General features: G+C 38.4%; 2 protein-coding genes across 4 annotated transcripts in view; one reads left to right on the top strand and one right to left on the bottom strand.

The window, feature by feature from the left end:
* Window positions 1-14,097, top strand: part of ZBTB25 (zinc finger and BTB domain containing 25) — a 28,690-nt gene extending 14,593 nt beyond the window's left edge. For 2 of the 3 annotated variants that reach the window (XM_058567101.1, XM_058567102.1), the window contains exon 3: window positions 802-6,745. In XM_058567101.1, the coding sequence (XP_058423084.1) occupies window positions 802-1,936 (1,135 nt within the window). In that variant the 3' untranslated portion in view covers window positions 1,937-6,745. Of the gene's footprint in view, window positions 1-801; window positions 6,746-6,765; window positions 6,801-10,304 lie in introns of those variants that run through there. The other variant, XM_058567103.1, reaches the window with a different exon arrangement.
* A 1,853-nt stretch (window positions 14,098-15,950) lies between these two features.
* Window positions 15,951-21,594, bottom strand: AKAP5 (A-kinase anchoring protein 5). The gene is made up of 2 exons (XM_058567104.1): window positions 21,552-21,594; window positions 15,951-19,009 (listed from the first exon to the last, which is right to left on the bottom strand). Exon 2 carries the CDS (start codon window positions 18,759-18,761, stop codon window positions 17,472-17,474), a length of 1,290 nt encoding a protein of 429 aa, XP_058423087.1. The 5' UTR covers window positions 18,762-19,009; window positions 21,552-21,594; the 3' UTR covers window positions 15,951-17,471.
* Window positions 21,595-21,609: the final 15 nt, after the last annotated feature.

Genomic DNA, 21,609 nt, shown 5'->3' with positions numbered 1-21,609 from the left:
ACTTTCACAACGTTGTGCAACCATCACCACTATCTATTTCTAAAACTTTTCATCACCCCAAACATAAACTGTACCCATTAACTCCCCCACCAAGCTCCTAGTAACCTCTAATCTACTTTCTGTCTCTATGAATTTTCCTGTTCTATGTATTTCCTATAAGTGGCATCATACAAAATTTATCCTGTTCTGTCTGGCTTATTTCACCTAGCATAATGTTTTCAGGGTTCATCCATGTTATACCATATATCAGAACTTCATTACTTTTTATGGCTGAATAATGTTCCATTGTATGTATAGGCCACATTTTGTTTATCCATTCATCTGTTGATGGACACTTGGGTTGTTTCCACCTTTTGGCTAACGTGAATAATGTAATGAACACTGGTGTATAGGTATCTGTTTGAGTCCCTGTTTCCAGTTCTTTTGCTTATATACTCAATAGACTGTTAAGTTCCTTCAGAGCATGGCAGCTATTTCATTCATCATTTTTCTGCCCCCTGGCACCTAGTATAGTACATATCACTTAGGAGCCACTAAATAAATGTTGAATAATAATAACTAATCAGAATATCTGTCATGTTTCCTAACTTCAGGCAGTAGATTGAATACATGAAGATTTGTTGCTGGGCCATAAAACTGGTATACAGTGAAAGTTTAAGCTTTTGTTGCCGTGTTTCATCAAGTCAGATTGCTAAGTTTGAACTTCTTAAGAACTTGCTTTAGCCTAAGACCGTATACTGTTAACTAAAAGGCCAACTGGATTGTTTCATTTTGTGTGGGTCTGTTTTTTGTTTTTAACAGTGAATGCATAAAAATACAACCAACTGACATCCAACCTGACATATTCAGCTATTTGTTGCACATTATGTACACGGGGAAAGGGCCAAAACAGATTGTGGATCATAGTCGTTTGGAGGAAGGGATTCGATTTCTTCACGCCGACTACCTTTCTCACATTGCAACAGAAATGAATCAAGTGTTCTCGCCAGAGATGGTGCAGTCCTCAAATTTATATGGCATTCAGATCTCAACGACCCGAAAAACAGCTGTCAAACAAGGGCTGGAGGTCAAAGAAGCTCCTTCCAATAACAGTGGAAACAGAGCTGCTGTCCAGGGTGACCACCCCCAGCTGCAGCTCTCTCTTGCCATTGGGCTGGATGATGGCACTGCAGACCAGCAGAGGGCCCATCCTGCTGCCCAGGCCTTGGAGGAGCACCAGAAGCCCCCAGTGTCCATCAAGCAGGAGAGATGTGACCCAGAATCTGTGAGCTCTCAGAGCCATCCCTCACCCTCATCAGAGGTGACAGCCCCCTCTTTCACTGAAAGCAGTATCAAAATACACTTATGCCATTACTGTGGTGAACGTTTTGATTCCCGTAGTAATCTAAGACAACATCTCCACACCCATGTGTCTGGATCCCTCCCATTTGGTGTCCCTGCTTCCATTCTGGAAAGTAATGACCTTGGCGAAGTGCATCCACTTAATGAAAATAGCGAGGCTCTTGAATGCCGTAGGCTCAGCTCCTTCATTGTCAAGGAGAATGAGCAGCAGCCTGACCACTCAAACCGGGGTACCACAGAGCCTTTGCAGATCAGTCAAGTGTCTTTGATCTCCAAAGACACAGAGCCAGTAGAATTAAACTGTAATTTTTCTTTTTCAAGGAAAAGAAAAATCAGCTGTACCATCTGTGGTCATAAATTTCTCCGAAAGAGCCAATTGCTGGAACACATGTATACACACAAAGGTAAATCTTACAGATATAACCGATGCCAAAGATTTGGTAATGCATTAGCCCAGAGATTTCAGCCGTATTGTGACAGCTGGTCTGATGTCCCCCTGAAAAGTTCTCGCTTGTTGGAAGAACAGTTAGACTCATCTTGTGCCTTAGAGTCAGAACTCACACAAGAAAATGTGGACACTATCCTAGTTGAGTAGCAGTTTCTCCTTCAGAATTCTTATATCAGTTCTGAAAAAGAAAATTCACGTGCATTTTTTTATTCATAAATTATTTTCCTCCTCAAGTTCTATTGACTTTTTTCCTTTATCATTTATCTCTAGTTTTAAAGTTGTATATATTAGGTCTTCTTATTGTAAGATATATTAATACATGACTACTAAAATGTAACCTTCAGTTAGGGCTGTGGACTTTTCATAAATTAAATGACAATTTAGAAATCAGAAATCAGTGTAGAAATATGGAACTTTAGAGTGCATAGTTATTTATAGAATTTCTGAGTTTTTCCAGGTTGTAGAATCAGTAAAATCAAATTGAATATGAAGTAAGTGAAATCTTTTTTAAAAAATATACTAGGCTGTCACTTCTGGCTAATGTTTTACATGAATTAAGCCACTATGAGGATTATTTTAAAATATTTTCTGCCATATAGGAAGTTAATACTTATTTTAATGCATAACTATATGTTATAAAGTTTGTTTTAAGGCATAGCTATACCAAATCATGAGTAGTTTTAAAATTACTTTTTACTTACTAGCTCTGCAACATCTCACATGGCTTTTGTTTATTTTTTAACATTGCACATACCTCATTTTCTTTTATGTTTTTTGTGAGGAAGATCAGCCCTGAGCTAACATCTGCCAATCCTCCTCTTTTTGCTGAGGAAGACTGGCCCTGGGCTAACATCCGTGCCCATCTTCCTCCACTTTATATGGGACGCCGCCACAGCATGGCTTGACAAGCGGCGCGTCAGTGCATGCCTGGGATCCGAACCCCAGGCCGCCGCAGCGGAGCGCTAGCACTTAACCACTCCACCACCGGGGCGGCCCTCACATACCTCATTTTCAATAAAAAATATTTTAATTAAAAGAAGGAAAGGGAGAAGAGTCACACACCAAAAAATCTTAAAGAGAGAAACAGTAAGATACATACACATAGATGAGCATGGAAGCCCCCAGTATCAGAGAGAGATTCAGGTAGATCTGTGTTGACTAACACCCCAGTGTTGTTACCTGAATCTAGAGTGCTTTCTTAAAGCCTTTAAGAGAAATTTGAGATTTTTCTGACCAAAGGTTTACATGAGCTTAAAGAAGAAAATGATAAAATACAAATTATCTTTCTACCTTCAGTGTGAGACAATTTTCTAGGCTGCCCGAGTTGATGTAATTTTCTAACAATCGCACGAAAAAGTAATTTTTTGGTGGCACAGTTTTCACTTTTTTCTGCTCCATAAAACCAGCAGAGTAGATAAAGTCAGTGTCCTAGAACTGTTTAAAATCCATGATAGCTTTCCCTCTGTGAATAAACTTAACTCCCTTTTATAATGGTGAAACTTACAAAGCGAAAACTCCAGAAAAATTAAAATTGATGGACTAAATGATAGATTCTCTTGCTCTGTGTAGCTGGGAAATAGCTGGTCAAACTTTACCACAAAGGATAGATCTAAATTTTTCTGAAACGTTTAAATTTCAAATACTAGATAGTTAAAAATAACACAAGAGAAAAGCTTCAAAACAGCCTCATCTTTTTTGTATGCTGCCTGTTAAATTCTAAGCCTTTGGATTTTAATAAATCTCACAAATTTGGTTTCTGAAGTTTAGAATTTAACTGCATAGAAAAACTCTTTGAGCTCCTCGCTGACTACACACTTTTGAGGACATTTGCTGACACCATGAGAGTTTCTCGACAGTATGAGTTCAGTTAGGAGGGAGCTCAAAGGGAAATCCAGCTCATTCTGAGGGCCCAAAGGTTTTCTCTGGGTAAACAGCAAGTTTAGGTGAATTATGAAATGATAAGTTTTCCTTAAGGACTGAATGAAGAAAACCAATGGGCATTGTTAAAGGCAGTTGAGTTTCTGCCTTAGACAAGAGAGTAAAGCCTCCTGGGGTCAAGATTGATATGTGTCGAGAGCGGAATCTAAGTAGCTATTGATAAAGGGTCAGTTGTATTGGGAGGAGTTAAAACAAACATGTTGTTCTTGGGGGTCAGAAGTTCATCTAATCAAACTTAAATCATTTAAGCAATTATTCAAACTCATACAGCCCTCAAAAATATCATCTCATAGGATGAACACAAATATTAACATTGATTTCATGTATATTAGGCTATTCAGGATATATTCCCTAGCCTTCTTCAAGTAAAATTTTTTTTCTCATTCAGGTAACAGTTTTTCTGATTTTTTCTTCTATATTCTTTCCTCCTTGCTCAGTCGTTAGTCCTTGACACAAGAAGTGTTGTAGCTAAAGCATGGGATTAGGGTTGCATATGAGTTGTGGGGTCAGACAGCAGTTCAGGACAGAGTCTGGAGAAATGTGAGTTTGCTTGTGGCTGATTGGCCATGATGGACAATATTAATTTAAACCAGAAATAGATCTTCATTCGTTGGGTGTTAAGAAAATAGTGGTTAACTGTATTTTTATTCTTATGCATATAGTTCCTTTTAATATTAGGAATTCAAAGCAAATGTTCTTTCCTTTGTCTTCATAATATTCTCTGTGTTTTAGGAAGTGGAAAAATGTTAACTCCATTTTGTAGGAAAAAAACCCCAAAAACTGGGTTGCAGAGAGCCAGTGAATAGTGGTATGGGAACTGGCCCCAGTTTTATTTTTTTTCATTCACTCAACAGGCATATTTTTTAAATAACTGTTAAATGACTAACACTGTGCCCTGAGTGTTTGTTTGTTTTTTTAGGGAGGTCGGGGGGAAGTAAGATTGTCCCTGAGCTAACATCTGCTGCCAATCCTCTTCTTTTTGCTTGAGGAAGATTGTCCCTGAGCTAATGTCGGTGCCAATCTTCCTCCACTTTTTTATATGTGGGATGCCGCCACAGCATGGCTTGATGAGCCATGTGTAGGTCCGCGCCTGGGATCCAAACCCACAAACCTCGGGCCACTGAAGCAGAGTACGTGAACTTAACCACTATGCCACCAGGCGGTACCCCCGAAGTGTATTTTTTTAAGACATGATTCCTCACTGTAAAAATCTACTTTGTATAAAGAAAGTTCTTCCAGCTAAACTCTTTAGTTTTGACTTCATCATTTGCAAAATAGAGGTATAATCTTAGCCATATAGTATGGTTTGCATAATGATTACCAAGCTCTTACAACGGCAAACGCTATATGCACCTTCATCAATGTATCAGGCAAATACTAACCCAACATTTTCCCCTTGGATCAGCTTAGAATTTTCCCCTCTTTCCAGATCCTATATAGTTGTTTTCTGGAGAAAAACAGACTGTTTCACTATTTGTTCTTATTAGCATATTGTTAGAACTCAGTATCTGATAAGTGTAGTCTGCCTTATAAGAAAACCAAAATTTCTTGATCTATGTCTCTTGAGATTATTATTTCTTGCATTGATTTTCTGATTTCCCATCTGTAAAGTGGATATAAGCAATCCCTACCTCACAGGGGTGTTGTGAGGATTGTATTAAAATTGTGTTAAGTTCTCTCGGTATTATTGATAAAAACCAACCATATAAAGAAAATTTCATTTGTTCTGTAGCTAAACCTATTAACTTTACTATTCCAACCCATAAATTCTAGTATGTGTTAGGAGCAGTCATATACTATTTAATGTTCAATAATTAATTAATTGACAAAATTCTTATTTTTATTTTTTACAAATACTCTAGAAATAGCAGTGTTGCTAGAATTCCTGTTCTACCATAGTTTAATCATCAGTATTTCTCTTAGCCTTTAGCAAGGAGGATGTTAGTTCTTTGGCATTCTTGGGAATGAAACTTTGCCACTTTCAGCTTACTGCAAGTTCCCCCCAAACATATTATTTACACATAGGAAAAGGAACAAAAGCAATGGCGAAAATGTCATTTTTATTTCTTTGATGTAGGTCATCTGAAAAGTAGATGGGGATAGGAAATGGAGTGGGGATAATATAGTAATGCATTATGTTCTATTAAAATATTATTGGAAAAGGCTTTAGTTAAAACTCAAGGAAATATATATTAATCATGGAAAAAGATAGTCTGGAAAATGTATGCTTCTATTAATGTTTATTTGCACAGGGGAATTCTTGATGTAACTCAGATCCTTGAGAAGTATCCTTTATTTGTAGTAATTGAGGTAAAAATAGGTCATGTGATGAGTTTTCATAATGTAAATTGTGTCTTTGTATGTTTTAAACTAAATATAGCTCTATGGTATTTTATTATAATTAATTTTTAAATTCCTAAGAGTGATATCTGTAAATGATTATGCTCTGCTGTACTTCTGCGTTTGTATGGTTGGACTTTTTGAAAACTGGTGAGATTACCCAATCCCCAGCCTGGATGTCTTAAATACCAGGAATCACAAACTGTGACTTTGTCTTCACAACTTGGAAGAATCCATTGTGCTTCAGTGTGTATCTGTGCCACACTCGATGACTTGGTAGATATTGCTTCCATGCAATTGACGTTAACTGTCATCAACTCTTCTGTTTTATGCCAAATAGTCATTTAGTCAGATTAGATCAAATATCAACTTAAAAATACTTGAAAATTGGATTTTAAAAACTTGTACAATAAAAAGGCCCAATGAAGAAATTTTCAAAGTACAAGTTACACATAGGAAAGATAGGAGACTGAAATCAATAATATACTCTTTTATTGACTGAAATCAATAATAAACTCTTCCACCTAATGTACTGTGAGTTCACTTCAGAAATATTCTTTTAGAAAGTTCTGTATCCTCTATTTGGAATGAAAACAATGGGTTTCGTGTATTTTCTCATGACAAATAAATTAATGTGACTTGGTCATAAACAAAACCTTTTATTAGCTCAGCTTATAGAATGTGTTCTTGTTTTACAGCAGTGTCTGCCAAATGTTGTCTTCCTAGTGTTGAGGTAAGTTGTCTCTGCCAGGTAACGTTTTGGAGGTGTGATGCAAAAATGCCTCAGTGAGCCCAATTCTTATCAACCCTAATCTGTGTTAGCAGAAAATTGGTGTCCTAAGCAAGTGCTTTCCAGCTACTATCTCTGGAAAGAAAGGTAATATCTAGTCATTCCCTATTGATTTCTTGCTTTGCTCCTTTCTTTCTTCCCTATTTACTGTCTACTCTATCTCCTCCAGTTTTGTAATCTAAAACAGTGGTTCTCAACCAGGATGTATCAGTCAGGGTTCTCCAGAGAAACAGAATGAAGAGGATGTGTCTGTATGTGTGTGTATATATACAGCATATACAGTATATGTGTGTGTGTGGATGTATATATATACAGAGAGAGAGACTGATTGATTGGTTACAAGGGATTGGCTCACACAATTATGGAGGCTGACAAGTCCCAAGATCTACAGTTGGCAGGCTGGAGACCCAGGAGAGCCAATGGTGTAGTTCCATTCCAAAAGCCAGCAGATTTGAGACCCACAAAAGCAGGAAAAGACCGGTTCCCAGCTCAATAGTCAGGTGGGCAAAGTTCCTCTCACTCTCAGAAGGGTCAGCCCTTTTATTCATTTCCAGGCCTTCAACTGACTGGATGAGGGCCACTCATATTAGAGAGGACAGTCTGTTTTCCTCATTCTACTGATTCAAATGTTAATCTCATCCAAAAACACCCTCACAGACACACTCAGAATCGTGTTTGACCAAATATCTGGGCACCTTGTGGCTCAGTTAAGTTGACACATAAAGTTAACCAGCATACGGGGTGATCCCCCTCATCATGGGGACATCTGGCAATGTGGAGATGTTTTTGGTTGTCACACTGGGTGGGAGTAGGGAAAGATTGCTACTGGCATCTACTGAGTAGAGCCCAGGGATGCTGCTAAACATCTCACAATGCAGTTATTTGGCCCAAAATGTCAGTAATGCCGAGGTTGACTAACCCTGGTCTAAAACCTTAAAATAAGGGCCGTCCCCGTGGCTTAGCAGTTAAGTGCGCGCGCTCTGCTGCTGGCGGCCCGGGTTGGGATCCAGGGCACGCACCAATGCATCACTTCTTCGGCCATGCTGAGGCTGCGTCCCACATACAGCAACTAGAAGGATGTGCAGCTATGACCTACAACTATCTACTGGGGCTTTGGGGGAAAAAAATAAATAAATAAAATTATAAAAAATAAATAAAACCTTAAAATAAGTTTTGTGATGGTTGTCAAGAGCTAAAGCATACAAAGAAACTTAAATTTGGGGATTTCTGTCCCAGTTATCTTTGAAGTTAATACTGTTCTTATGGAGTATGAGATGTGTTAGCTCAGAATTAAGTTCTATTTGTATTATCCTTTATCTCAGCTTTTAAAAGACAAAAAAATGTAATTATTAGAAATCAGAGATGTATTAAGCAGCAAGACAGTTTTAAGTCTATTAATGTTTGAAATAATTGTGTTTCTAAGAAGGTCTCTGTGAAATTAAAATGTGATCATAGGTTGTAATTTGTGTAAATTTTTAATCTGGCCAAAAGGTGGCACCAGTGTACCACCTTAAAAATAGATTTTAAAAATCTATTTTACGTTAAGCTCAAATTTGGCATCACTATTTAATTCACTATTTATTTAGTACTTAGCTACTGCTGGATCTTGCTTTACTTTATAGAGTCATGACTAATGAGAATTTTCCTAGAATTCCATAATATATTAGTTACTGCATATCTTGACATCCCTCTTTGATCAAGATGCTTCCAATTTACATGTAAATATATTATAGCAGCAGATAACTGTTTAGAATATCACATTTATTGTGATTGTTATATTGAGTATTTCTGAGGATTCTTGTAAGTCTTAAACAGTAAGCCCTTGGAATTTTAGTCCCAATCCCATTTGCTCTTCAAATCAGGCATCAAACTCAGTTTTGGATGTTCTGTCTAGTCAAGAGATAAATCCAGGGGTGCCAGCCCCGTGGCGTAGCGGTTAAGTGCACGTTCTCCGATGCTGGTGGCCCAGGTTCGGATCCCAGGCGTGTACCACTTGTCAGGCCATGCTGTGGCGGCATCCCATATAAAGTGGAGGAAGATGGGCACGGATATTACCTCAGGGCCGGTCTTCCTTGGCAAAAAAAAAAAAAAAAAAGGATTGGCATGGATGTTAGCTCAGGGCTGATCTTCCTCACAAAAAAAAAAAAAGATAAATCCAGGGACATTTGAGTAAACACTACTTATTTCTTGCCTCTTGTTTCTTTTCTTCACATCCACAACATGTGAGGTTGGCCTGTATATTATTTTCTGGAATTTACTTTCTTTTTCAGCTATGGTTCAACAACTGACTTTCTAAGCTGGTGTTCTCTATTCCTTTCTCCCCTCACCTCCATTCTCTGAGCAAACTGAGGCCTTCTTTATCTTAATAGAGTTCTTTCACCTTTAGCCCCTCTTGCCTTCCAACAGTGAATACAGTCTGCCCTCTTTTTCCCCCCGTCATTGCTCCTTGCACCATTATTGTTAATGTTATCCTAGGACTTTGCACCTCATCACCAAATGCTTCCCTTAAATTTATTTTACAGCTGATTAGCCAACTTGAAGAATGGACTCACTTCCTCTAAAATAAATTCTCTTCCAGTGTTTATACAGTGTTGAAACTTTTTTCATTGAAAAACTTGGTGATACTATATCAAAATAATGGAAAGAAAGTATCTTCCCTTAAGCTATTAGAAAACCATAGTGTCCTTTCATGTCAGAAGTCTGCAGGGATAGCAGTGTTCTGGGAAGGGTTCTCTGCACAACTGGACTGGTCCCTGTTCTGGGAACTGGGGGAGAGGCTTGTTCAGGAAGGAAGCCTGAGGAGGCCCTCACCAGCTGTAGTTGACACCCCGTGGTGGTCTATGTTATACTGAATTTCAAGAAGGTCCATGTTAGATTTGTGTGGACCAAACAAGCCTTTGAGGAATGAGATCCTGTGAATTTAGTGCTGCCACATTTTTCTGTAGTAGAAGGCATATAGTCCAAACCATGTGTAGGTAAGTGTCTAATTGAAAAAATTTGGGGCCAGCCCCATGGCCTGTCAGTGGCCATGCTGTGGTGGCAGCTCACATACAAAAAGAGGAAGATTGGCAGCAGACATCAGCTCAGGGTGAATCTTCCTCAGGAAAAAAAAAATTGGTAACTGGCATTTGTAATAAGTGCCTTGTAGGGAGGAAAATCTAAAGAATCTATGGTGGTTCTTTAGAAAAAGGGTATAACATTTGCAAATGTAAGGGGAAAGGTTTTAAAATGCAGACCAAAGATTCCAGCAGAGTGAGTCTCAGAAGTTTTTCACTGGACCAGTTCTCATTTCCCAGCATTGCCCTACTTTCACATATGTGCAAAGTCTGGTGCTGTGAGCTCAGTGGTTACTATCTTCTCTTTCTATCACAGTATTTTAAAGAGTGGGAGGGAAGGTATGTAAAGGGAAGACTCCTTTTTTTATTTTAACCATCTCCTGTTTTGCAGATCTCTCAGACTGGTGGCTACATTCAGAGCCACGACCTGTATGGCCATGCAGATTATGCACAATAAATGCTTGGGGGTGCCACTTGCCAAATGAGAGCTTCTGTGCAAACTGCACAGCTGCATATGACAGCCTTGCCTTCTTTATCTGGTTAAATGTTGGATGTAAGAAGCCCTTATTTTGAATTTCTGCAGCAAGGAGCAGTTTTCACTGATGCATCCAGGAAATTATATTAAACTAAAATACACAGGTGATAAAAAGAACAATGAAATCAGAATAAGGAAATATCAGTACTCCCTAGGTGACACAACTATATGTGTTTGTCAAAATTTGTAGAACTGTGAACTAAAAAGGGTGAATTTTACTGTATGTAAATTATACCTTCACGGAAAAAAAATATTAAAACCACCCAGATAAATATAGAAAAGTCTTAGAGCTTAATGAACCATAATGATTATTATTCAGTACAGGTCAGAAAAAACAGATCAGCCAGACATTAAGGGCATCTAGGAAACCCATAAAACTAAAGAGGTTATTCTAAGCAAATTCACTCAAATCAGTGAAATTACTGATAAGGCTGTTTGTGGCATATCTGGATAAAAGATCAGAAAATCAGGTTGACTTCTTTCTCCTGAATTGAGTAGTGACCAGTTTTGGCATTCTGTACGTCTCAGCTTTACACAGAGTACAAGGACAGTTCTAACTAGTTCTGATGAGGAGGATGGACATGTTCAGTGTTGGATGACCTGTTTAAAAAACAGAAGCAATAGTCTAAGTTTTTATGCCACAAATGGCTGTTCCATGTGGAACCTCTGCATTGTCATTTTTTTTTTTTGAGGAAGATCAGCCCTAACATCCATGCCAATCCTCCTCTTTTTGCTGAGGAAGGCCAGCCCTGAGCTAACATCTGTTGCTAATCCTCCTTTTTTTTCCGTTTTTCTTCCCAAAGCCCCCGTAGATAGTTGTATGTCATAGCTGCACATCCTTCTAGTTGCTGTATGTGGGATGCCACCTCAGCATGGCCAGACAAGCGATGCGTCGGTGCGCGCCCGGGATCCAAACCCGGGCCGCCAGTAGCGGAGCGCTCGCACTTAACCGCTAAGCCATGGGGCCGGCCCCTGCATTGTAATTTATATATGAGGATAGCTGATCGGTTCAAGCATGCCCGTCTGCAGCTGCATTAGTTGTGACTGTGCTTGATCACAGATGTGGTCCAGAGACCCACAGACCAGACCTAATAAGGTACAAATGTTGAAGTAGGGATTTGGGAATAAAAGGTTCGAGTACAAGTGTACAAATGATTGCGCCTGCTTTTGTGTCACCTTGTGCTCCCTACCTCCCAGCAGTGCAGAGGTGGGAGGCCTGCGTTTGTGGTCACAAGTATAGCTGTGAAAAGTGTATAGGCTCAATCCCTGCCTCTAATTGCACTGTCCTAAAGATCAAGATAAGGCGAAAGTCCTACTTGAGTTTAGCCACAAAGTGAGTGATGGAGAAAGTGCGTCTGTCTTGCTAATGTGTAGAAACTGCTGGACACTGCTGCCAGTGCTATTATGATAGGTTGGAATTTAGGGAAAATTTTCAGTTTGAAAGTTTTCCAGGCTAGGAGCCACTGCACTATCCTCCCCTCACCTAGATTTTCCTGAATTGTTCTTGGTGCCTGTGCCCAGCTTTGCTGAGGATTTTCTGAGGATGTGTAGTGTGTTCACGTACACACACACATACTCACTCTCTTTCCTAAGCTCAGGAACTTAACCCCTAATGATCTCAAGCTTTCAGGGAAAAAAAGAAAAGTAAGTACTCACATAGGGTCTGGGGACTCCAGACTTGACTATTAAAGGTAGGCCTAAAACTGGGTTAGCAGCATTGCCTATGAGGAAAAGTTTTGCAAAAGGTAGTGTATCTTTCTTTTACATTAGAAAGGTATGATTTAATAAAAAATCTTAAAAGTCTACAAATTGTGAAATATTAAATACCCTAAGTACAGTGTTTGTATATTACTAAGACATTTTGCATTGGAACAAGGTTTAGTTTTAGGATTTTTAAGGCACTATCAACTTTAAATTGGTCCCGAGATTGGAAAGTACACTCTTTCATAGAGCCCAGTTATTATCATTGAGCTGTGCTTAAGAGAAAACAGGGTTGTCAACATTAGGGGAATAAAATCAGTGTCTTAGTAAACACAGAACTTTCAAAACACCCAGCTTTAGCAGGCACCATCTGAATAATTTAAGCATTTTCACATCAAAATTGTTTAGTTATTTAGAAAATCATAAAGATTATTAACAATTCATAGTTTAATATAATGTAGAAAAGACAACCAGTGAGTATAGCAAGAGATGATGAGAACAAGTGCACTTCTGTCAGATTGATAGATGGCATCAAAATCAGAATTGCCTGTTAGATGGAGAGAGTTCAATGAAATTGAATTCAAGTTCTAGGTGTTTGTGTTTCTCTTTGCTGGAGGTGGCTCTTTAAGCATGTCACTGTGAAGTCTGTCCAACACTCCATCAGCAGATAGAGCTTTCAGTAATGCTAACTCAGTAGTTTCATCAGTGTGATCTTTGTATTTTTAGGAAATGAATGTCATATACCACATTTCTCTTAAAAGATTTGGATAAATAAAATAAACATAAGCCAATACAACATTTATTCTGTGTTAATAGTATATATATTAATTCAGGTTGAAATCTTTTTTTCTACAGAGTATTATTTCTTTAATATTAGCATCTGATGCACAGTAATATAGTACTAATTTTAATGAGAAATACAAAATGGAACTTTTACTTTCATAATAGCTCATGATGCACTTAACATTTTTATAGACAAAGAACTACTATAAATATGTAACATTGTGCAGGCTATTTTTTTGCACCTGTTTACAAATCAGAACGAATATACTGTTTAACTATTAAGAAACTGAATGCTGTCAAACTGCCTCTGTATTTATATGACCACATTCCCACATCAGACAGAATTTATCCCTTTCTCTTGATTCTCCCCTCTCTGGCACTTATGATGCTGCATTACCTGTGGCTCTCGGCCTTACCCCATCCCAATTTCCGTTGCTGCTGCTCCCTGTGTTGAGTTCTTGGAGGGCAGGGAGCCTGTCCCCTTTATCAAACAGTGTTTGGCATGTGTTATACCCAACACATGTTGAATCAAATTGAATTTAATCAGGACATCTAAGTTTTATGTAGCTTCCGTTAAATTATTTTAACTAAGGATCATTACCAAAAAATTTTGTTCAAAAATGTACCATATATTGAAATTTTGAATTTTTATAAGAAACTTCATGTTACACAATAAAACATCATAGGAATTTGAACCTAAAGAACTCTAAACCTTAAATGAGGATTTTTAAAAACACAGAAATGGCAGGCAGAAAACTCAAGCCCTGATATACTGAGTATCAGATGAAATTAGAAAGTAGACTTTACATATTTAAATAAAGAGAATCTTTTCAAACAATGGGATTCTAAAGCCTAACAATTATTTTAAAAATTGTGCTGTAAATCCCCCCAAAATTAATTCTTAACTATAAAAAAATAAGGCAACTTGAAGTGAGAAATTGGCAGATGAAGTTAACTGGATTGCATGCAGTGGCCAGATCTGACTGGTGCCTTCTCTTGACCTGTGTCTCTAAAAGCCTCTAGCAGGAAGGCTATTCACACACATTTGTGAAATAACATAATCTCTCAGAAATAAATCAGAGTTTCTAAGACTCCACTAAATAGTAGACCAATTAAGATCGTCACAAACTTCATGCTGTCAAATAGGTTACCTTGAAAGAAGATTATGCAGACAGCTTTTCTGAAGAACTCCATTTGTGCCACATGCTTATTATTCTTTGAGGTGGAGGAGGTGGCAGGGAACATAATTTCTGTTTGAAAGTTCTTTTGTTTTCTGCTACCTTTACTTAAATGTTACCAGGTACTATTTTTATATCCTATAAAGTACTTTGAGAAAATGTTAAGTGAATAGTGCTACATAAAATAGAGGAGGATTTTCCTATTCGCTGGGTTGTAAAGCAAAGTGAATAATACTTGACTCTTAAAAGGGGAAGATAATATGCTGAAATAATTAGAAAGCATCTGATAAACCACCCAGCCTTGTAAAATTCTGAGTTCAAAGAGAAACTGAATCCCAGCTAATTAATAAATGGTCACTAAAAGCAGCATTTATAGCACAGCAAATTTAAATGAAAATTAATTCGGTGTTATTAAATTGCCTTTTAAATGATCATTTAAATATTGTCAAATCGATGTGAATTAAATAAGAACCTTTTTATATTCATTTAATGTCTTGCATATCAGGTCAAAATGTGTAAAATAAATGCCATTATAATAAAAAATATTTTATGAGAGACTTCCAAATCATCTGATTCCTAATTATTTCTATAACAACAAAACAATTTGGATCACCTTAGAATTCCCTGTAGTAGGCTTTGGCCATGCAGCAGATTGAGACCAGTTAATTTCTCGATTCCTTTTTCAAACTGGAATCCTACTGATTTAATTCACCAGATAGTCTCAGTAGAAAAGACTGAGGAGAAAACAACCACTTAAGGATGAATGCAAGTAGAGTACACATCACAAAAATCAATCAGTTATAATACATCCTAACCAAAAATATATCCAACTACAGTGGGAAAAAAAGTAGAAACCTAGGACTAGTTAGATAAAATGTTACTTTCTTAACAAAAAAAAATTCATTACACGTATTTACCTCGTATGTTTTTAAAACTCCCAAATAAATTGCCTAAACCTTTCAAAATTTTTTCAGTAACTGATAAGTGCTGTACATTTTGCTCATACATGAGAGATTACTAAAAACTTATAATGCAAGTGTATTGGCTTGAGCCATCCTTGCAGTAAATAAAGGCAGGATTCTTCAAAACACTGTAAAATGCACCAACTTTAATCAGGTTTTTAATTAAAATTGTTCACTTTTAGGGGCGGGCCATGTGCCATAGCGGTTAAGTTTGGCACACTCTGCTTCGGCTGCCCAGGTTCATGGGTTCAGATCCTGGGTGCAGACCTACGCCACTGTCAGCCATCCTGAGGCGGTGACCCACATACAAAATAGAGGAAGATTGGCACAGATGTTAGCTCAGGGCTAATCTTCCTCAAGCAAAAAGAGGAAGATTGGCAACAGATGTTAGCTCAGGGCAAATCTTCCTCACCAAAGACAAGAAAATTGTTCACTTTTAAATATGGTATGATATTTGCTGGTAGCTGTCCAAGTCCATTAGCACCACATATAGTGAATTAAAAAGTATTTTTAGGGAGGATGACTTAGCAGTCTTTTTAAAAAAAAAGTTTAAAAGTTGTACAATTAAAATTTCTTAAATTGATTTCTTGGGTCATGTGTTTTGAAAGATCCACTTTTGATCTTCTAAATTGGAGGAGTTTGATGGGTTCCCCCCCCAAAGTTATAAGCATGAAGGTAGGAAAAGCTGAGGGAATACTTTTGCACTTCAGCAAAGAATCTTGCTGATAATATCCATTATTTGGTTCATTTCCAAAGTCAGATTAGGTTCTTCTGCCAGAGGTCTCAATATGTACTTACAGAAAGAAATCAGATTCTATAGGACAAATTAGCATGTACTTTCTATATGCAATCTATAAATAATGCAAGAAGTCACCAAATCATTTAAAATCATTTAAGGTACATTCTTTTCTCCAAGGATGTACAAAAACTCTTTAACAAATACCTTACACCTCTAGTGAAAGCTCTTCATGACTTCATCCACTTTCCGAGTCACACTGTCCCTCAGTTTAGACAGTGGGGGACTACACAGTATGAGTCCTAGCCTGTGAGGTAGGGCGTGTGTTGTAGTAGTGTGGTCATTTCACACGAGAGATTGAAATCGAATTTCTGTTTCAAAAAATATGGCAATCATTGATGAGATCGATGATTTAAATAACTGAATAAAATGCAAATAAGCCCTTCTCGTTATATTAAGTTCATTTTTTGTAAGGGATTAGCTGGATTGAAAATACTGATGAAAAAGTTAATTTTCAATATCCATGTAAAATGTTTTTTACTGGTTTCTCTCAACATACAGGCACAGTGAAAGAATACTAACATTTAAAGTATAACGTGCTTTGGCAATAACTTTTCACTTTCTATACAACCGTGTCCTTGGCTCATTCTATGTCAAGAATGAATAATATTTTCACTAAATTATTATGATTTCCTAGGACTTTTACTGCCAGGCTGGCTTTGAATCCACTTTCCCCTCCTCTTTGAGAGGTTGATGAGTATGGTCTCTACAGAAGTCATCCCGAAAGATGAATCCTGTGTTATCAGTAATATTTATTACTTGGGGAGTTTGCCTTCTCCTCGATGGAAAATAATATTCCATTCTTTTTGTTTTTGTTGTTGCTGTTGTTTTGGTTTTTGTTTCTAAGTTTTCAGCAGATGATCCTTTGCAGAAATGGATTTATACAGATCTGTTTGGGGCAGAAGAAAGATAGAGAGGGAAAATGCACTCCCTCCTTCCACACCTTGGCACTTGGTAATTATTTGCCCGTTTGAAGCAATTTGTGAATGGCTTTTGTAAGGGACATGAGCAAGACTAGAACCACTCATGTTTAATTTAAATGTGCATATTCTGCTGGAATTGGGGAAATGCAATATTTTTTTGAGGTAAGACTACTGCCTAGGAGTCTAACAACTCTAAATCACACATTCACAAAAATAGCTCACCTTATTCACCATTTCAAACAACATAAAAGTGCACTGTAAAAAAAAAGGTTTTTGGAAAACTGAATGCGATGTTAACCTATACAGAGGGTTGAACTATCAAAAGGAAACCAGGCTCTATGACATCAGAGGATATCAAAGAGCTTATGGCATACCGTAAGTGCTCAATAAATACATCTTCCTCCCAGCACCCCAATCTCCACGTGCCATTTTAGCAACTCTCTGTGTGTCACCTTGCATTGCAGTCTGTACTGACTTCCCTCCAATCCAGAAGTGACTGCATTTCACTGGTAGGGAGGGTTTTATTAACTTGATTAATTCTTTAGCACTTCTGGGCTGGAATTGTGCCTTTGAATTCCACAGATGATAAATCTCTCATTTGTTACTGAATAAGAAATGCCACAAATATGTAAAATAATTTATCATTAAGCTTTTTTTCCTCCCATGATCTGGAAATTAAGTCACTGTAGAAGATTGTTTATTTTATTATCATCAGAGGCCATTTCATTGACCAGCTGTTCTACAGACAACTGGATAGCATTCTTGACAAGAGAAGAAGCTGTTTCTATTAAGAGTGTTTCGTATTGTTCTGAAGTTCTACCTTCAAAACCACTGTCATTAGCAAAAACCCCTACTTGCTCATTTTCAATTGATATTAAGAATTGCTTAGGGACATTTTTAGATTTCTTAACATCAAATTCACTGATTTCAGTGTCTGTAATAATAATAGCAATTGGCTCCATTCTTTTGCTTTCTTCTGGTTTGGGTTTCTCCGCATTGATCTCATTTTCTTTAAAATCTGATTCCTGGGTCAATTCAGTATCTTTTGGCTTACTTTCTTCAGCTACAATCTCTCTACTTTCATGGTCTTTCCAATTTGGTCCACTTTCTAGGATACTGTTTCTGGCTTCTTCCACAATTTGTTGATCTGGGATTGCAGGTGAGGGAGGAACATCAGAAACCACTGTTAGCGGATGTTCTGTTTCTGAAGTTTCAAGTGGGCTTGCCTGCTGGGGTTGAACACTTTGTTTTTCCTCAGTCATTTCCATATCTTTTTCAAGGATTAGAGTTCCTGTTGGAAGAGCAGAAGGCCCCATATCTAACCCAACTTCTACTGAAACCACTGTCTGTGCAGGAGAAGTTATGCTGTTGCTCACATTTGATTCACAGACCTCACCAACCTCTTTCTGTGAGACATCTTCACTTACATCCTGGGTGGACTTGGTCTTTGCGGCCTGGTCATCTGATTGGGTCCGAGTTTTTGTATCCAAACTTTCAGCCTCTCCCTGGACTCGAACGCTGCAGTCTGAGTCGTCTATAATTTTGGAATGATTACTTCTTTTCTCCCCTTTTGAGAATTTTATGCAGGGAATCTTACATCTGGATTTTTTCTTTTTCTTAGAAGGATCAGCATCTTCAGCATTGATTTCAGGTTGCACTTTAGCCTCAGAGAGCTTTTGCTGCTTTGAAGAATCTGACTTTTTCCTGCGTGTTACAAGACGTTTGATGGAGGCCCAGGCCCCCGCTGGGAGTTGTGGCTGATCAGAAGCTCCTCCTTCTAGGGGACTCTTCCTTGCCACGTCAGCAGCTTCAGAGCCAGCTTTGGGCTTCACTGCTTTGGCTGCTTTCTTTCTTCTCTTGAAGCAAAGCATTGATGCTTTTTCCTCCTGCCTCTCATCCTGAGGACTAACTTCTGCTGATTTCTTCTCATCCTTGCTTTCTACTTGAATTTCAGAAACTGTTGTCTCCATTTTTACATTACACTCTTTCTTTCTCCAGAAAACTATATTCTTTCTTCCTTAGCAGCCTTTTATGACAAAAAGGTGGGCAAAAATATCATACTGAGCAAAATTTCTTCCAGATGTATGCACTTCTTTCGTCTTACTCCATACAGTTGTTTTAGGAGGTTTCTCCAGAATACAAATGCCTGGTTTCTCTATTGTAATTTCTCCACGAACGCCCTTTACTGGATAGATTTTTGTTTTATTTAAGAATCAACCTGATGAGAGAAAAGAGAATGGTGTTTTATTTCACCATCAGCCCATTGTTTTCTATAGAAACTATTTCAGTTGAATGTATATGATTCTACCAAGCACGTTTCCCATAAAACAACTTACTGAAATGAGTAGAGAATAAAATTGAGGTTTACATTTGCCCTATCAAAAAGATTTCAATGTGAATCTATTTTGCTCTGTTCTCTTTGTTAAAACTTCATTTTGGATTACTCTACAAATCTGATATTATTTTTTCAATTCTTTAGTTGGGCTGTCTCTATAAATTGTTCATGACTCTGAATTGCAAGTTAGCAAACAAAAACCAAAAACAGTGAAGGGAGGGTGATAAGCAAGCTAGTGTAATTTTTATTACATGCAATAACGAATTCTGAAGCTGCAAAGGATCTTAGAGATTATTCAAGTCCAGCCCGATGGAGAAACTGAGCTCCAGAGTGGGCAGTTGGCCTGCCAAAAGCCAGTTAGATAAGGTCACAGCCAGAGTTAGAACTGAAGACTCTGACTCTCCAGTGTTCTTCCCATTATACCATAAGGCTTCTGTTCTAAAAACGTATGTTCCGCCAACGAGGTGCTACTTTTCATACATACTCTTGGGAAATTTAACATTACTGTCATTTTCCACTCTTAAATTTACTTGTATAATCTTGACATTTTTCCCCCAAGTATCTGCTGTTCAGACATTCTCCACAATGAGCACAGAGTTGCAGGTCAGTCAGAGTGAATGATAATAATAGCTGACATTTATTGAGCAACTCCTGTGTATTAGGAAGCGCTGAGCACTTTTACATACATCTCTATTCCTCCCCACAACACTCCAAAGTAAGTAGGTGGTGGTATCACCATCAACAGATGAAGACACTGGGGCTTGAGAGGTTAAGCAATGTGCCTGAGATTACACAGCTAGTAGGTAACAGAGCTCAGATTCAACCCAAGATTGCCTGTTTCTGAAGCCTGTGCTCTGAAACTGGGCTTTAAGAGTTTCGTCAGAAAAATGAATTGCTTGGCGATGCTAATCTGCACTAGATTCACTAGTCAAAAATTTATAAAATTGTTTAACAGCCATTTAACCATAACACAAGCCCATCAACTCATAATTAAACCAAGATTAGACTGAATTCTTGCTATTTGAAAATCGAGCTTTTGAAATTCTTTATATTTTATTTTCTTGGTTCTGGAAGTAATTTGAAAGCCAAATATACATTAATAGGCTATGCAATTGGCAAACTGATTAGTTATATATAAATATACAGGTATATTTTAAAATTAATCCACAGAATGGTATGACGGTACCAATGAACAGAGATATGAAGTGATCATCTACCAAAATTCCTAAGAATTTTAGTTGACGGATGTCCTAAAATAAGCAAAGAGACTCTTTCCTTGTACTGTTTTTATGTAAATCCTTCATTGTTGAAGGTTTATTTCAGTAGCTCTTGATTCTATGAACCACAGAAGGAACTGGAACTCTGAAAATCAGTTTATGATCTAAGTAAATATACCCTTAGGTTGGCTGCTACATACTCCATGCCTCTAACAGAAAGACAAAGTCATCCTAGAACAAGAATGGAGCTAAAATGCGAACATTTTACTGTGTCCCTCCTCATATAATGCTTCCATAAGCACCAGAACCACAGCTGGTTATAGCTCTCTTTGTCTTCTCACCTCTCTTGAGTTCTCAGTGCCTAAGAGTTTTTATTAACCAGAGGATGTAATTAGATCACGTTTAGGAACGTATCATTTGAAACTAACCTGGATTGCCCAAAGACAATAACTGTTTGTGAAGCTCACTTGAATGTCTACCACACTGTAGAAATAAAACAAATATTCAAACAAAAACCTAACTGAAATGGGGAAAATGCAGCCTGTAGACAATAAAACTTTGCAGAATGTTAGACTGCAAACGATTCGTCTTTAACCTGCAGGGATAGTTTTATCGCCTCAGTAATCTTAAACTCCCTGTTATCATTTCCTGAGAGAATCATAAGTCCAATGCCACAGAAAATGCCCCTTCCCTTTTTCCTTGAGCAGAGAAGCACAGAGGCAAAGCGCAACCCAGCGAATCTCTCCCAGAGCCAGATGTGGACGAAGCTTCCTCCTGGAGGAAGGCGTCTCTCCTGGCTCGGTGCGCCTCGTGGCAGGAGCCAGCGCGCAGCATCAAGTACTCAAAACGGAAAGTGCCAGGGGCGTGGAGCAGGTAACCCAGCTTCAATCTATCTGCACAATTATAATGGCCAGGAACCCAAAATCACATTTCCCCCAAAAAAGGGTAAAGAAGGAAAAAGGCTACCGGCAACCCATGCTTCTAGGACGGGCTGTAACCCGAAGAGGGTAGGTGGGCAGAGCTGAGCAGGGTCGCGCTGGCTGAGATGCCTGGACTGACGGCCTTCCCGGTTCTTACCTCGGCCATCTCGGGGGGCCCGGGTTCCCAGTGTCCAGTGGATCTCCCGCCCTCTCCACCGCCCAGGCGGTCAGCGGACCGGACAGTGGCCCGCACCCTCTTCTCCCGCAATCTCCTCGCCCTCCACTTACCGAGGGCGCCGGGGTCCCTGTCCGACCCCGCTGCCGAGGTCGGGGGGGCGCTCGCGGG

This window comes from Diceros bicornis, chromosome 24 (assembly GCF_020826845.1).
Source record: "Diceros bicornis minor isolate mBicDic1 chromosome 24, mDicBic1.mat.cur, whole genome shotgun sequence".
Classification (NCBI taxonomy): domain Eukaryota; kingdom Metazoa; phylum Chordata; class Mammalia; order Perissodactyla; family Rhinocerotidae; genus Diceros; species Diceros bicornis.
Note: the sequence above shows the minus strand (reverse complement) of the source record. Positions and strands in the feature narration are given on the sequence as shown.

What these genes read in the sequence shown, in the direction of transcription:
- AKAP5 (XM_058567104.1), bottom strand. Translation starts at nt 18,761, where the DNA reads ATGGAGACAACAGTTTCTGAAATTCAAGTAGAAAGCAAGGATGAGAAG.